The sequence below is a fragment of the Agelaius tricolor genome, unplaced genomic scaffold (genome assembly GCF_023055355.1).
Source record: "Agelaius tricolor isolate 1412-34295 unplaced genomic scaffold, bAgeTri1.0.p SCAF_90, whole genome shotgun sequence".
NCBI lineage: Eukaryota > Metazoa > Chordata > Aves > Passeriformes > Icteridae > Agelaius > Agelaius tricolor.
The window spans coordinates 16017-32839 of NW_027269350.1; the positions used below are offsets into that span (position 1 = coordinate 16017).

Below are 16823 nucleotides of genomic sequence, written 5' to 3' on the forward strand. Positions count from 1 at the left end.
AGTGGGGGGAGGGGCACAGTGTGGCACTAATTAATAATTAATCATTAATTAGTGAGGGGGGAGGGGCTTGAAACCCCTCCCCCTTTGGGTAAGGCACAGCCTGGGGGGGTGGGGGGGAGGGGCTTGGGGACCCCTCCCCCAGGGTGTGGAGGGGGGGGGTGAGATGGGGGTGGGGGAGGGGTTGAGTGGGAGGGGGGAGGGGTTCGACCCTCCCCTCCCCCACAAAATTGGGGGCGTGGCTTGGTGGGGGGAGGGGTCAGGGCCTGTTTGGCTTCCTCAGCTCCGTCAGCAGCACTGGGGGAGGGGCAAAAAAAAGAAAAAAAAAAAATTGGGGGAGGGTTCGTGGGGGGGCGGGGGTCATTGTGACCCCTCCTCCCACCGAGACCCCTCCCCAAATTCAGCCAGAGCCCCTCCCCCACCTTGGATGATCTCCTCCTTCATTTTGTGCAGCTCCCGCCGAAATTCCTCCAGCAGCTCCTGGGGGGGGTGGGGAGCGTGTCAGAGACCCCTCCCCAAATTTGGGACACACCAAAACCTCCCCAGAGCCCTCATGAATTTTTGGACCCCCCCAAAATCCCCCGGGACCCCTCCCCAAATTCCGGATTCCCCCAAAAGTCCCCCAGACCCCTCCCCAGATTCCGATTCGCCCCCCAAACCGGTACCAGTTTGAACCGCTCCAGGTCCAGCTCACTGTGGGGCTCAGGGGGGGCTGGAACGGCCGATTTCATCCTGGGGGAGGTGGCGGAAATCATTAAAATAAATAAAAGAATTAATTTGGGGACCTCCCCCCGCCCCCAAAAAAAAACCCAAAACTCACCTGGGCAAGGTGGAGCTGGATTTTTCCCATGGCTTCCGGACGGGCTCTGAGGGGTTAAAAAAAGGGGGTGAGGGGCAGGGGTTGGACCCTTAAAACCACCCCACCCCCCCCAAAAAAAAGCCCCCTCCCCAAAAATTAAAAATCCGCCGCGGTCCCTTTAAGAACTACAACTCCCAGCGTGCCCCACGCGCCCGCACCGTGCCCGGCCGCGCGCCCCCACCGCGGTGCATGCTGGGGGTTGGAGTCCGCGCGCTCACCCGGCGCCGGCCCCGCCCTCCTCTCGCCGGGCTCCGCCTCTTCCTGGGGAGGGGGGAGGACAAAAAATGGGATGGGGGGGGAAGAGGGGGAGGGGGGCAAAGACCCCTCCCCAAATTAGGAAAAGCGGGGGGGGGAGGTTGTACTGACGGTGGTGACGTCATCATCCTTTTTTGGCGCTTCCGTGGCTTTTCTCCTGTTGGGGGGGGAGGAGGAGGGGAGGGGTCAGCGTGGGGATTTTTGGGGACCCCTCCTCAAATTTGGGGAGCCCTCCCTCGCCCCCCCTCACCTGCGGGCCAGCATGGCGCTCATCTCCTCCATCAGCCCCCCCCCCGCCACGGGGGGGCAGCTCCGATTTTTGGACAGGGGGAGGGGCGGCCCCGCCCCCAGCCCCGGCCACGCCCCCGCTCGGGGGCTCATCCTGGAGGGGCGGGGTGGGGCGGGGGGGGAAGGGGTAGGCGGTTGATTAATTAATGAATCAATAATTAACCCATTCACCTTGAGGGACCGCCTCCCCGGTCATTACCCCATTCATTAACCCCTACCCTCTTAATTAGTTAATTAATAACTATTTACCCCCATTTATTAACCCTCACCCTCTTTATTAATTAATTAATTACCTCCCCACCCTGTGAATTAATTAATTCTCCCTCCCACGCTCACCTTGAAGGACCTGCCCACCCCAATTAATTCCAACCCCACATTATTAATTAATGAATTAGTTCATTACTCCACACTCACCTTGTGGAACCCCAACCATGCTGTTTGTTAAATTAATTTATTAATTTATTTTAATTTTTAAGATATTATTATTTAATAAATGTTTTTTAACCGATTAATTAAATTAATTAATTAATTATCCCCCTCCCCACTGACTTTGAGGGACTCCACCCCTCCGTGTTTATTTAATTAATGTAATCAATTTAATTAATTTTAAAAATTATTTTAAAAATATTTCAACCAATTAATTAATTAGTTCATTAATTATTCCCCCCCTACACTCACCTTGAGGGACCCGCCCCCCACGCTGCTCCCAATTAATTCATTTAATTAACAAAACAAATTGAATTTATAAAATATCATTTCATAAATATGTAATTAATAAAACTAATTATTAATTAATTAATGAATTAATTGATCACTCACCTTCCCCACTTTCCTGAGCTTGGCCCCCGCGATGGCGGCCGCGAACCCCGAGACCCCCCCGGCCCCTCCCCCCACCTCCGAGCCCGCCCCTCCCCCCCACCCCCGGCAGGGGCGGGGCCGGGGGGACCCCCGAGGGTGGGGGAGGGGGCCCGGGGGGGGGGAGGGGGCCCCGGGGGGGGGGGGAGGGCCGGGGGGCGGGGGGGGAGGGGCGGCCGGGGGTCCTGGGGGGGGAAAGAAATGAAAAAAATTTGGGGGAGGGGGCGGGGGTTAAAGGAGAGGGGGCGGGGTCACAGAATCCGGGGGGCGGGGCCAGTGTTGGGGCCCCTCCCCCCCTCACCTGTCCCGCGGCGCTCGGGCTCGTCCATCACCGGCCTGGGGGGGAGGGGAGGGGTCAGCACCCCCCAAAATTTGGGGGTTCCCCCTCAAAATTTGGGATTTCGCCCTCAAAATTTGGGGTTCCTCCTCCCCAAAATTTGGGGTCCCTCACCTCCAAATTTGGGGTTTCCCCCCTCCAAAAAATATTTGGGTTCCCATCCAGACATTTGGGGTTCCCTCCCACCACAAAATTTGGGATTTCTCACGCCCAAAAAATTTGGGGTTTTCAGCCCCCAAATTTGAGGTCCCCCCCATTAAACTTTGGGGTTCGTCCCCCAAAAGATTTGGGGTGTCCCCCTTTAAATTTGGGGTTTCCTCGCCCACAAAAAAATTGGGTTCCCACCCCAACATTTTGGGGTTCCTCCTAGCCAAAATTTGGGGTTTCCCCTCAAAATTTGGGTTCCCAAGCCCTCCAAATATTTGGGGTTCCCACTTCAAAATCTGGGGTTTCCACCCCACAAAAATTTGGGGTTTCCCCCTCAAAATTTGGGTTTTCCTCCCAAAATAAAATTGGGGTTCTCCGCCTTCAAATTTTGTTGTTCCCCCAAAAATTTGGGCTTCCCATAACCCCAAAATTTGGGGTTCCCACCTCCAGAATTTGGGGTTCCCCCCCTCACCTGTCGGGCTGCTCAGGGGGGGCGGAGCCATCGGGGTCCGGCCAGGCCAGGGGGGTCCCTGGGGGGACATTGGGGGGATTTGGGGATTTTTGGGGGGGTTTATGGTTGGATTTGGGGGGGATTTGGGGGTGATTTGGGGATGGATTTTGGGGGTTGATTTGGGAGGGTTTGGGGGGGGATTTTGGGGGATCTGGGGGCTGATTTTGCTGGGTTTTGGGGTTGGTTTGGGGGGAATTTGTGGGGTTTTAGGGCTGAATTTGGGGGGGGATTTGGAGGGGTCCGGGGATGAATTTGGGAGGGGGTTTGGGGGCTGGTTTGGGTTGACTTTGGGGGGTTTTATGGATGGATTTTGGGGGTTTTATGGCTGGATTTGGGGGGGTTTGAGGGTTGATTTTTTGGGGGCTTTTATGGCTGATTTGGGAGGATTTATCGCTGAATTTGGGGGGATTTTGAGGGGGGTTCGGGGGAGTTTTGGGGACTGATTTGGGAGAGATCTGGGGGTTGATTTGGGGGATGGTTTGGGGCAGATTTGGGGGTTGATTTGGGTGGGATTTGGGGGTGGATTTGTGGGAGGTCTGGGGCTGATTTTGGGGTGATTTATGGCTGAATTTGGGGTGATTTATGGCTGAATTTGGGGTGATTTATTGCTGGATTTGGGGGGAGTTGAGGTTGATTTTGGGGGGGTTTTATGGTGGGATTTAGGGGGATTTTGGGGATGGATTTGGGGTGGATCTGGGGTTGATTTGGGTGGAATTTGGGGGTGGTTTTGGGGGATTTATGGGGGGACTTGGGGGCGGGATCTGGGGATAAATTTGGGGTGTTTGGGGGTTGGTTTGGGGGCGATCTGGGGGTGGATTTAGGGGGATTTGGGGTTGGTTTTGGGGGAATCTGGGGATGTATTTGGGGGGGGGAAATCTCGGGGATCTGAGGGGGTTTATGGCTGGATTTGGGGGAGATTTGGAAGGGATTTGGAGTGGATTTTGTGATGGGTTTGGGGGGATTTTGGGGATTGATTTGGGAGGGATCTGGGGACTGATTTTGGGGGTGATTTATGGATGGATTTGGGGGTTGATTCTGGGGGGTTTTGGGGTTGATTTTAGGGTGATTTGGGGGCTGGTTTGGGGGGATTTTGGGGGGGATTTGGGGGCTGGTTTGGGGGGATTTTGGGGGCGGGGTTGGGGCGGATTTGGGGGGATTTTGGGGGCCGATTTTGGGGAGGACCTGGGGGTGGATTTTGGGGTCACACAGGACTCAGGGGCGTCACAGGGGGGAGTCTGGGGGTGTCACAGGGGATTTGGGGACCCCCCCTTGTCCCCCCCATCTCGAGCGCCTGCAGCGCCCTCGGCACATTGGGTGACATGGGGGGGCTCAGGAGGGTCTGGGGGTGTCACGGGGACTCAGGTGGGTCTGGGGGTGTCGCAGGGGCCCTGGGGGTGTCACAGGGGCTCAGGAGGGTCTGGGGGTGTCACAGGGGCTCAGGTGGGTCTGGGGGTGTCGCGGGGGCCCTGGGGGTGTCACAGGGGCTCAGGGGGGTCTGGGGGTGTCACAGGGGCTCAGGGGGGTCTGGGGGTGTCACAGGGACTCAGGGGGGTCTGGGGGGTGTCACAGGGACTCAGGGGGGTCTGGGGGTGTCGCGGGGGCCCTGGGGGTGTCCGAGCCCCCCCATCCTCACCCTGCTTGAGCGCCTGCAGCGCTCTCAGCACATTGGGTGACATGGGGGGGTTCAGGGGGCTCAGGTGGGTCTGGGGGTGTCACGGGGGCTCGGGTGGGTCTGGGGGTGCCATCCTCACCCTGCTCGAGCGCCTGCAGCGCCCTCAGCACGGCGGCGGCGAACTGGGCGGCCTCGGGGGGGGGAGGCGAAGCTGAGCCCCCAGACCCGGCGCCCCTCGCGCCACTGGTGGAACTGGGGCGTGGCCTGGCTGTAGCGGAGCCCCCGGGACAGGGGGCAGTTCAGGACCACCTGGGGGGGGGGGGGTTGGGGGGCACGGGGGGGGGGTTCAGGGGCAGTTCAGGACCACCTGGCGGGGGGGGGGGGCACGGTGTCCCCCCAGTCCTTCAGGTACCCCTCAGGTGCCCCCAAACCCCTCCCAATACCCCCAAATGCACCCAAACCCCCCCCCAGATACCCCCCAGGTGGCTCCCAAACCCCCCCAGATACCCCCCAGCTGCCCCTCAAACCCCTCCCAATACCCCCAAATGCACCCAAACCCCCCCCCAGATACCCCCCAGGTGCCCTCAAACCACCCCCAGATACTCCCAAATGCACCCAAATCCCCCCAAATATCCCCCAGCTGCCCCCTGAAACCCCTCCCAACGCCCCCCAGGTGCCCCCAAACCCCCCCCAGATACCCCCAAACCCCCCCAGACACCCCCCAGGTGCCCCCAAACCCCCCCAGATACCCCCCAGGTGCCCCCCAAACCCCTCCCAATACCCCCAAATCCCCCCAAACCCCCCCCCAGATACCCCCAGGTGCCCCCCAAACCCCTCCCAATACCCCCAAATCCCCCCAAACCCCCCCCCAGATACCCCCAGGTGCCCCCCAAACCCCTCCCAATACCCCCAAATCCCCCCAAACCCCCCCCCAGATACCCCCAGGTGCCCCCCAAACCCCTCCCAATACCCCCAAATCCCCCCAAACCCCCCAGACACCCCCCCAGGTGCCCCCCAAACCCCCCCCAGATACCCCCAAACCCCCCCAGACACCCCCCAGGTGCCCCCCAAACCCCTCCCAATACCCCCAAATCCCCCCAAACCCCCCCCCAGATACCCCCAGGTGCCCCCCAAACCCCCCCCAGATACCCCCAAACCCCCCCAGATACCCTCCAGCTGCCCCCAAATACCCCCCCAGCCCACCCAAATTTCCCCAAATCCCCCCAAATATCCCCCAGCTGCCCCCCAAAACCCCTCCCAACGCGCCCCCCACCCCACCCCAGGTGCCCCCCAAACTCCAGCGCCCCCCACCTGCTGCTCGGGCCCCAGGCGCCGCCCCACCAGGCGGAAGCCGAGCGAGCCGGGCTGGTGGAACAGCTGGACACAGCTGGGGGGGTTCTGGGGAGGGGGCGGCCCCGCCCCGCCGGCCCCGGGGACCCCCCCCGCGGGCACCCAGAGCTTCTGCGCCTCGTCGTAGAGCAGCACCGAGGCCCTGGCGCTGCACAGAACCCGCTCGCTGCTGGGGGGGGGGACACCGGGTCAGAGCCCCCCGAGACTGGGGACCCCCAAAAATGGGGGTGGAATCCCAAAAACGGGGAGAAAACCCCAAAAAAATGGGGTTAAACCCCCCCCCCGTAGAGCAGCACCGCGGCCCTGGTGATGCACAGCACCCGCTCAATGCGGGGGGAACAGGTGAGTTAACCCCCCCCTGATATTGGGGATCCCACCCCTGATATTGGGGACCCCACCCCTGATATTGCGGATCCCACCCCGGGGGGCTGCGACCCCAAAAATGGGGAGAAAACCCCAAAAAATGGGGCTGGGACCCCCCCATAGAGCAGCACCGAGGCCCTGGCGCTGCACAGCACCCGCTCAAATGGGGGGGGGCACCGGGTCAGAGCCCCCCGAGACTGGGGAGCCCCAAAAATGGGGGTGGAATCCCAAAAACGGGGAGAAAACACCAAAAAATGGGGCTGGGACCCCCCCCATAGAGCAGCACCGTGGCCCTGGAGCTGCACAGCTCAATGGGGGGGGGGGGGGGACAGGTGAGTTAACCCCCCCTGATATTGGGGATCCCACCCCTGATATTGGGGATCCCACCCCTGATATTGGGGATCCCACCCCGGAGGGCTGCGACCCCAAAAACGGGGAGAAAACCCAAAAAAAATGGGGCTGGGAACCCAAAAAACGGGGCTGAGATCCCTGGACCCCCCACCCGGAGGTCTCAGACCTGCCCCGGGGAGAGGGAACCCCAAAAACGGGGAGAGAACCCGAAAAAACGGGGAGAGAACCCGAAAAAATGGGGGTGCGAACCCAAAAATGGGGGTGGGAACCCAAAAATGGGGGCGGGAACCCAAAAAATGGGGGTGGGAACCCAAAAAATGGGGCTGGAACCTTAAAAAGGACGGGGTGGGACCCCAAAAAGAGGAGAGGGAAACCCAAAAATGGGGGTGGGAACCCCAAAAAGCGGGGAGGAGGAAACCCCAAAAAAGGGGGAAGGAACCCCAAAAATGGCAGTGGGAACTGATCCGGGGGGGGGGCTCCGACCCCAAAAATGGGGAAGGAACCCCAAAAAACGGGACTGGGACCCCAAAAATGGGGGAGGGAGCCTCAAAAAGGGGCTGGGAACCCAAAAGTGGGGGCTGGGATCCCCCGGACACCCCAAATTTCCCCCGGACACCCCAAAACCTCCCCCCCCTCCCCCCCCCCACGTTTCCTTCCTCCTCTCCCCGGGGCCGCCCCTCCCCCGCTCCCAGTGCTCCCAGTACCCCCAGTATCCACCCCAGTTACCCCAGTGCCCATCCCAGTGCTCCCAGTGCTCCCAGTATCCACCCCAGTTACCCCAGTGCCCATCCCAGTGCTCCCAGTGCTCCCAGTATCCACCCCAGTTACCCCAGTGCCCATCCCAGTGCTCCCAGTATCCACCCCAGTTACCCCAGAGCCCATCCCAGTGCTCCCAGTATCCACCCCAGTTACCCCAGAGCCCATCCCAGTGCTCCCAGTACCCACCCCAGTTACCCCAGTCCCAGTTCCCAGTGCTTCCAGTGCTCCCAGTATCCACCCCAGTTACCCCAGTGCCCATCCCAGTGCTCCCAGTGCTCCCAGTATCCACCCCAGTTACCCCAGTCCCAGTTCCCAGTGCTCCCAGTGCTCCCAGTATCCACCCCAGTTACCCCAGTGCCCATCCCAGTGCTCCCAGTGCTCCCAGTATCCACCCCAGTTACCCCAGTCCCAGTTCCCAGTGCTCCCAGTACCCCTGATCCCAGCTCCCGGCATTCCCAGTGCTCCCAGTATCAATTCCCAGTGCTCCCAGTCCCAGTTCCCGGCTCTCCCAGTGCTCCCAGTAAAGCCAGTATCCATTCCAGTACCAATTGCCAGCGCTCCCAGTGCTCCCAGTATCAATTCCCAGTGCTCCCAGTATGCCCAGTACCCATCCCAGTGCTCCCAGTACCCGTCCCAGTGCTCCCAGTGCTCCCAGTACCCCCAGTCCCAGTTCCCGGCGCTCCCAGTGCCCATCCCAGTGCTCCCAGTACCGATTCCCGGTATTCCCAGTTGCGCTCCCAGTGCCACTTCCCGGTTTCCCCGGCGCTCCCAGTTCCGGATCCCGGCGCTCCCAGTTACCCCAGTCCCTCTTCCCAGTGCTCCCAGTGCTCCCAGTACCCGCAGCCCCCGGTTCCAGTTCTCCCAGTTGCTCCCAGTACCGTTTCCAGTTCTCCCAGCACCCGTTACCGGCGCCGCCCGCTGCCCCCGGCGCCCGTTACCGGCACCCCCGGTACCGCCCGCTGCCCGTTACCGGCTCTCCCAGTCCCTCCCAGTCCCTCCCAGTGCGCCCCAGTTCCTCCCAGTCCCGATCCCCGGCGCTCCCAGTTCCTCCCAGTTCCCCCGGTGCCCGTTAACGCTTCCGCCGGTGCCCCCAGCTCCGGTGCCCGGTGCCCCCAGTGCCTCCCAGTCCCTCCCAGTCCCTCCCAGTGCTCCCAGTCCCTCCCAGCGCTCCCAGTTCCTCCCAGTCCCGATCCCCGGCGCTCCCATTTCCTCCCAGTTCCCTCTCCCAGTTCCCCCGGTGCCGCTCCCCGGTGCCCGTTAACGCTTCCGCCGGTGCCCCCAGCTCCGGTGCCCGGTGCCCCCCAGTCGTTCCCAGTCGCTCCCAGTCCCCCCCAGTGCTCCCAGTTCCTCCCAGTGCTCCCAGTTCCGAGCCCCGTTCACCTCATGCTGGCGGCCGTGCCCGGTCCGGGCCCTTCCGGTGGCGGCGGAGCGGGGGGGGGGGGAGGGGGGGGGGGCCGGACCCGCCGGTCCCGGCGAGAGGCCCCGCCCCCCATGGGCATGGCCCCGCCCACCGCCAGGCCCCGCCCACCGCCAGGTCCAGGCCCCGCCCCTCCCGGGAACGGCGGCGGCGACCGGGAAATGACCCCGGGGGGGGGCTCGCGGGACCAGTAACGTCCAGTGGCCTCCCAGTAACTCCCAGTGGCCTCCCAGTAACTCCCAGTAACTCCCAGTGCCCCCCCAGTGCCTTCCCAGTAACGTCCAGTGGCCTCCCAGTAACTCCCAGTGCCCTCCCAGTGCCCTCCCAGTAACTCCCAGTGCCCTCCCAGTAACTCCCAGTGCCCTCCCAGTAACGTCCAGTGCCCTCTCAATGTCTCCCCGGTGTCTCCCTGAACTCTCCGGTCCTGGGCACTGGGAGGGACTGGGAGACACTGGGAGGGACTGGGGGGCACTGGGATTTACTGGGATTTACTGGGAAGGTCAGGGAGGTGCTGGGGGAGTTACTGGGATTTACTGGGAGTTACTGGGATTTACTGGGAGACACTGGGAGGGACTGGGGGCACTGGGACGCGCCGGCAATTTCGAGGGGAACCGGGGAGCCCCGGTGCCGGTTCCCGGTCCCAATTCCTGGTCCCCGTTCTCCATTCCCGGTTCCCGGTGCCCCCTTCCCCATTCCCGGTTCCCGGTGCCGGTTCCCGGTCCCAATTCCTGGTCCCCGTTCCCCATTCCCGGTTCCCGGTGCCCCCTTCCCCATTCCCGGTTCCCGGTGCCGGTTCCCGGTCCCAATTCCTGGTCCCCGTTCCCCATTCCCGGTTCCCGGTCCCGGTTCCCCATCCCCGCCTCTCCACTGTCGGTTCCCGGCGCCGGTTCTCGGTCCCGTTCCCCCTTCCCCATTCCCGTTCCCCATTCCCGGTCCCGTTCCCCCTTCCCCATTCCCGCCTCTCCGTTACGTCCCCGCCCCTGCCCCGCCCCTAGCCCCGCCCTCTCCGCCGCCGCCGCCGCCGCCGCCGCCGCCGCCGCCCTTTGTGTCCGCGCGTGGCCTCGGCCCCGGCGCTCACCGGCGATGGCGGCTCCGTGATGGCGGCGGGGCCGGCCCGGGGGCGACCGGGAGCCCCATGCGGGGGCCGCCGCCATGGGGCAGGTCCTGGGCTTCGCCCACTGCAGTACGGACCGGGAACCGGGAACCGGGAACGGGAACCGGGGAGCGGCACCGGGGACCGGGAGGGGCCGGGGATGGGGGAATCGGGGATGAGGGACCGGGAACCGGCACCGGGAACCGGGAGGGGCCGGGGATGGGGGAATCGGGGACTGGGGACCGGGTACGGGGAGCGGCACCGGGAGGGGCCGGGGATGGGGAACCGGGAACGGGGATGCGGGAGTGGCCGGGAACCGGGAGGGGCCGGGGATGGGGGACCGGGTACCGGGAACGGAGCGCGGGGAGGGGCTGCGGGATGCGGGAGTGGCCGAGAACCGGGAACGGGCAACGGGAACCGGGGAGCGGCACCGGGAGGAGCCGGGGATGGGGGATCGGGGATCGGGAACCGGGCGCGGGGAACGGGGAGGGGCTGCGGGATGCGGGAGGTACCGGGGAACGGCGAACCGGGAGCGGCCGGGGATGGGGAACCGGGAGGAACCGGGAGGAACCGGGCACGGAGGGATTGGGAGTGGCCGGGATGGGAGCACCGGGATGCGGGGATGGATCCGGTACCCGGAACCGGGACGGGGATGGGAGCACCGGGAAGCGGGGATGGATCCGGTACCGGGAGCCGGGACGGGGATGGGAGCACCGGGAACCGGTGATGGATCCGGTACCTGGAACCGGGATGGGGATGGATCCGGTACCCGGAACCGAGACGGGGATGGAAGCACCGGGAAGCGGGGATGGATCCGGTACCCGGAACCGGGACGGGGATGGATCCGGTACCGGGAACCGGGACGAGGACTGGGGGATCGGGGCGGCACCGGGAGGCACCGGGAGGCACCGGGAGCTGCGGGAACCGGGAGGAACCGGGACTGGGAGTGGCCGGGATGAGGGGACCGGGAGTTACCGGGAGGGATCGGGACCGCGGGAACCGGGACGGGAACACCGGGGACAAAGATACCCGGGGCCACGGTACCGGGAGGCGCCGGGGATGGCGGGAACCGGGACTTGGAGGCACCGGGAGCACCGGGGATGGAGGAACCGGGGATGGAGGAACCGGGGAGGTCCCGGGAGGGGCGGGGGGGGCGCGCCCGGGGGTCCCGGATCAAGTTTGGGGGTCCCGTGACCCCCCCCGTGACCCCCCCCAGAGGAAGCTCCGTCCACGGCCTCCACCACACCGGACTCCACCGAGGGTGAGCGGGAGCCCCAAAACACCCAAAATTTACCCCAAAATCCCCCCAATTTACCCCCAAATCCCCCCAATTTACCCCAAAATCTCCCCCAGAGCCCCCCGGGCGCGGCTTTTGGGGAGGGGGGCGCGGGAGGGTCCAAAACCCCTGAACCCCAAAACTCCTGAACCCCCCCAGTGAACACCAAAGCCCCCCAAATTTACCCCAAATCTCCCAATGAACCCTAAACCCACCCAAATTAACCCCAAAACTTGCCCAAAATCCCCCCAATTTACCCCAAATCCCCCCCGCCATTTACCCAAAACCACCCACAATCCCCAATTTACCCAAAAATCCCCCCCAAAATCCCCCAAATGCACCCTAAACCCCGCGAATTTACCCCAAACGACCCCAAACGACCCAAACAACCCCAAACCCCCAAACCCCCCCCAAACCCCTCCCCAAATCCCCCCAAACCCACCCCAAAACCCCCCTAAACCCCTCCCCAGTTTACCCCAAATTCCCGCAAACCCCCCCCTAAACCCCTCCCCAATTTACCCCAAATCCACCCCAAAACCCCCCAAAACCCCCCCCAAACCTACCCCAAATCCACCCCTGATCCCCCCCCCAAAACCTCCCCAAATTTACCCCAAATGCCCCCAAATTTACCCCAAATGCCCCCAAATTTACCCCGATTTCCCCCCCCCCCCGCCCCCCCCCCCCCATTAGGCGGCCCCGAGGACCCCCCCCCTTTCCCGGAGCTGCCGGAGGAGCCCCCCGAGGAGGAGGAGGAGGAGGAAGATGAGGATGATGAGGATGATGAGGATGATGAGGATGGGCCCCCCCGGGACCGCCCCTCCCCCCACGAGCTCACCTTCTCCTACATCGCCTTCGGGGGGGGCGGGGGGAGGGGCGACCCCCACCCCCCCCCCTCGGAGGGGTCGCGCCCCTCCCCCACGCCTGAGCCCCGCTGGGGGAGGGGCGTTCGGGGGCCGGACCCCTCCCCCCTCCAAAAGGCCCCCGGGGACCCCCCCCCCCAAAAAAAAGGAGCGGGGGGAGCCCGAACCCGCCCCTCCCCCACCCCCAAAATGGGGGCGGTCCGAGGAGGGGTCGGGGGGGGAGGGGCGAGGAAGAGGAGGAGGAGGAGACCCCAGGGAGGAAGGGTGAGGATGGGGCGATCGGGGGAGGGGATTTGGGGGGGGTCTCGGGGTGATTTGGGGAGAATTTGGGGGGATTTGAGAGGGTCTGGGGGGATTTGGGGGTCCCTGGGGTAATTGGGGTTCCTGGGGGGAAATTTGGGGGAAATCTGGGGGGCGGGGTTGGGGGTCCCTGGGGGGGTCCCTGGGGTAATTTCGGGTCCCTGGGGGGAGATTTGGGAGTCCCGGGGGGAGATTTTGGGGGGTCTGGGTAAAAATTTGGGGGGGGTCTAGGGGGCATTTGGGGGTCCCTGGGGGTATTTTGGGGTCCCAGGGGGTTTTTGGGACCCCCTGGGGGGATTTGCGGATATTTGGGACCCCCAGACCCCCCTTTAACCCCCTCCCCTCCCCATTTTCCCCCTCCCAGCATCCCCCGCGCCGCTCCCCTCCCCCCCGCCAGGGGGCGCCCCCGCGGAGCCCCCCCGAGCTTCGGCCCCGCCCCCTCCTCCCGCCGACCAATCAGCGAGCGCGGCGGGCGCTGACGGACAGGGTGAGCGGCCAATGGGAGCGCGGGGGGGCTCCGGTTTCGGGGAGGGGTCGCACCGCCCCCCGGCGCCATTGGAGGGTTAAAAATAGGGGGTGACCCCCCCCCAAAAATAACCCGGGACCCCCCAAAATAACCCCGGGAGGCACCGAGCGAGACATGGAGGGAACTGGTGCGGACTGGGGGGGAACTGGGAGGGACTGGGGGGGAACTTGGGGGGGACTGGGAGGGACTGGGGGGGAACTGGGAGGGAGTGGGAGGGGATTGGGAGGGAACTGGTGCGGACTGGGAGGGGATTGGGAGGCACTGGGGGGGACTGGGAATCATTGGGAGAACACTGGGAGCAACTGGGAGGGACTGGGAACCACTGGGGGGGGTTCTGGGAGGGCACTGGGAGCAGCTGGGAGGGACTGGGGGGGAACTGGGAGGGACTGGGGGGGATTGGAAGAAACTGGGAGTACTGGGGTGGCACTGGGGGACACTGGGAGCACTGGGAATGGAACTGGGGGAGCACTGGGGTGGCACTGGGAGCACTGGGGGCTCCAGTAAGGAACTGGGAGAGCACTGGGGTGGCACTGGGAGCACTGGGAGCTCCAGTAAGGAACTGGGGGAGCACTGGGGTGGCACTGGGAGCACTGGGGGCTCCAGTAAGGACCTGGGGGAGCACTGGGGTGGCACTGGGAGCACTGGGAGCTCCAGTAAGGACCTGGGGGAGCACTGGGGTGGCACTGGGAGCACTGGGAGCTCCAGTAAGGACCTGGGGGAGCACTGGGGTGGCACTGGGAGCACTGGGAGCTCCAGTAAGGAACTGGGGGAGCCTCTGAAGGGGCCCTGGGGTGACACTGGTGGCGTCCCCATTGTCCCCAGTGTGGGAGCTGCTGTACTGGCGCGTCCCCCACCGCTCGGCGCTGGCCTTGCTGGTGTCACTGGTGTTGCTGGGCTCCCTGTCCCGCTTCAGCGCCGTCGCCGTGGTGGCACACGCGGCGCTGGCCGTGCTGGCTGTCACCGTCCCCCTGCGCCTGCGCCAGGTGGCCCTGAGGGCGCTGAGGCCATCGACCACAGAGAGCCCGGCCAGGTGAGTGACACCTGAGTGTCCTCCCCCGTGTCACCCCCAGTGTCCCCTCAGGCGAGTGACACCCCCAGTGTCCCCTCCCTGCCACCCCCAGGGAGATCAGGGTGGCCCTGGTGGCTTTGTCCCCATCCCTGTGCCTGGCACTGTCCCTGTCCCTCTGTCCTTCTGTCCCTGTCCCATCACACCATTCCTGTCATTGTCCCTGTCCCCATTGCTGTCCCCTGTCCTCACTGTCCCTGTCCCCTGTCCCCCTGTCCCTGTCCCGCTCTCTTGTCCCTGTCCCCATGGCTGTCCCCATGTCCCCATCCCTGTCCCGGTGTCCCCAACCCTGTTCCCGTGTCCCCATCCCTGTCTCTGTCCCTGTCCTTCTGTCCCCATCACTGTCCTCATGTCTGTCCCCTGTCCCTGTCCCTGTGGCCGTTCCCCTGACACTGCCTTGTCCCTCTGTCCTTCTGTCCCTGTCCCCGTGGCTGTCCCCAACGCTGTCCCCATGTCCCCGTGGCTGTCCCCTGTCCCCGTGTCTGTCCCCAACACTGTCCCCATGTCCCCATGTCCCCAACGCTGTCCCCATGTCCCCGTGGCTGTCCCCCAGGGCTGTCCCCTGTCCCCGTGGCTGTCCCCCAGGGCTGTCCCCATGTCCCCAACGCTGTCCCCATGTCCCCAGGAGGACAGAGCCCCTCAGTGAGGAGCAGCAGCAGCGCTGGGCGCACGGTGCCCTTCACCCTCCTCTTCCTCGTGTGTCCCCTGTCCCCGTGGCTGTCCCCAGGGCTGTCCCCATGTCCCCAATGCTGTCCCCAATGTCCCCAGGAGGACAGAGCCCCTCAGTGAGGAGCAGCAGCAGCGCTGGGCGCGGTGCCTGGCCCGGCACACGGTGGCGGCCGCCCGCACCCTCACCCGACTCTTCCTGGTGCACAGCGTCCCCGAGTCCCTCAAGGTGACAGCGGGGGACACCGGGGGACACTGGGGGGATTGGGGGCATTTGGGGACATTGGGGACATGAGGGGCATTGGGGACATTGGGGGCATGGGGGACATTCGGGACATGAAGGACACTGGGGACATTGGGGGACATTGGGGACATTGGGGGCATGAGGGGCATTGGGGACATGGGGGACATTTGGGGAGGTTTTGGGGACATTGGGGACATTGGGAGGCATTTGGGGACATTGGGGGGGTATTGGAGGGCACGAGGGACATGGTGACATTGGGGACATTTGGGGAGGTTTTGGGGACGTTGGGAACATTGGGGACATGAGGGCCATGGGGACATTTGGGACACTGCAGACACTGAGGGAGGGCATTGGGGACATGGAGGGACATTGGGGACACTGGGGACACTTGAGGGGGTATTGGGGACACATGGGTGGCATGGGGGACTCAGGGCACAGAGGGGACATTGGGAACATGAGGGACATGGGGGACATTTGGGGACATTGGGGACCCACGGGGGACACTGAGGGCATTGGGGACACTGGGGGCTGAGGGTGTCACTGCCAGTGGCGGTGACGGTGACAGTGACAATGTCACCTGTGGTGGCCGCAGTTCGCCTTCCTGTTCTACCTGCTGACCTACGTGGGGGCCGCCTGCAACGGGGTGACACTGCTGGCAGCGGGTACGAGAGGGGACATCGGGGACATTGGGGACATTGGGGACATCGGGGGGATTTGGGACATTGGGAGGATTGGGGACATTGGGGGGATTTGGGACATTGGGAGGATTGGGGACGTCGGGGACATTGGGGGGATTTGGGGGACATTGGGGACATTGAGGGACATTGGGGACATTGGGAGACCTTGGGGAACATTGGGGGGATTTGGGACATTGGGGGACGTTGGGGGGATTGGGGACATTGGGGGACATTGAGGACATTGAGGGGATGATGAGGGGACACTGGGGACAGTTTGGGACATCGGGGGGATTGGGGACATTGGGGACATTAGGATGATTTGGGACATTGGGGGACATCGGGGGGATTGGGGACATCGGGGACATTGGGGGGACATTGGGGACATTGGGGGGATTTGGGACATTGGGGACATTGGGGACAATGGGGGGATGGTGAGGGGACACTGGGGACAGTTGGGGGCAGTTGGTGACCCCAGGTGTCCCCACAATGTCCCCCTGCCCAGGTGTCATCAGCGCCTTCACCTTCCCCATGCTCTACCGGCGCCACCAGGTACGGCCACGCCCCAGGTGACACCTGAGGGGACACCCGAGGCTGGCACTGCCACCACAGCGGGGGCGGTGACACTTCTGCGTGTCCCCAAATGTCCCCCAATGTCCCCCTCAGGCCCAGATCGATCAACACCTGAGCCTGGCCCGGAGCCACCTGAGCCACCTGCGAGCCAGGTGAGTGTCCCCAATGTCCCCCCAATGTCCCCCCCAGTGTCCCCAATGTCCCTCATGTCCCCGAATGTCCCTGCAGGGTCCTGGCCAAGCTGCCAAGTGCCAAAGTGAAGCCGCAGTGACACCGCTGTCCCCACCCCGAGGTGACATCCAGGAGGGGGGGGCGTGGCCATGGGAGGAGGCCACGCCCCCTTCATGTCCTTTTCCCCCTCCCCCCCCTCATCCGTGCGGGGGGAGGGGCGATAATTTAATAAAAACTCTTGTGACAAACGGGTGACAACGTGACAATGTTCCC

General features: G+C 63.9%; 2 protein-coding genes and 1 pseudogene across 2 annotated transcripts; 1 reads left to right on the forward strand and 2 right to left on the reverse strand.

The window, feature by feature from the left end:
* Nucleotides 1–9832, reverse strand: LOC139585831 (vasodilator-stimulated phosphoprotein-like). Its single transcript, XM_071418820.1, is given in 17 exon segments — nucleotides 1–294; nucleotides 420–477; nucleotides 663–729; nucleotides 818–863; nucleotides 1015–1117; nucleotides 1223–1268; nucleotides 1362–1408; nucleotides 1410–1493; nucleotides 2219–2314; nucleotides 2316–2378; nucleotides 2381–2439; nucleotides 2556–2590; nucleotides 3211–3268; nucleotides 5001–5061; nucleotides 5063–5170; nucleotides 6173–6377; nucleotides 9065–9832. Coding segments are annotated over 17 exon segments (1293 nt in total). The 5' UTR covers nucleotides 9184–9832; the 3' UTR covers nucleotides 1–256.
* A 33-nt stretch (nucleotides 9833–9865) lies between these two features.
* LOC139585804 (basic proline-rich protein-like) lies at nucleotides 9866–11746 on the reverse strand (annotated as a pseudogene).
* Nucleotides 11747–12105: 359 nt separating this feature from the next.
* On the forward strand, nucleotides 12106–16798 carry LOC139585805 (reticulon-1-A-like). The gene is made up of 9 exons (XM_071418767.1): nucleotides 12106–12331; nucleotides 12397–12594; nucleotides 12995–13117; nucleotides 13979–14186; nucleotides 14991–15117; nucleotides 15725–15794; nucleotides 16312–16358; nucleotides 16473–16531; nucleotides 16608–16798. The coding sequence occupies exons 1-9, from the start codon at nucleotides 12106–12108 to the stop codon at nucleotides 16648–16650; spliced, it is 1101 nt and encodes a 366-aa protein (XP_071274868.1). The 3' UTR covers nucleotides 16651–16798.
* The last annotated feature ends 25 nt before the right edge of the window (nucleotides 16799–16823 follow it).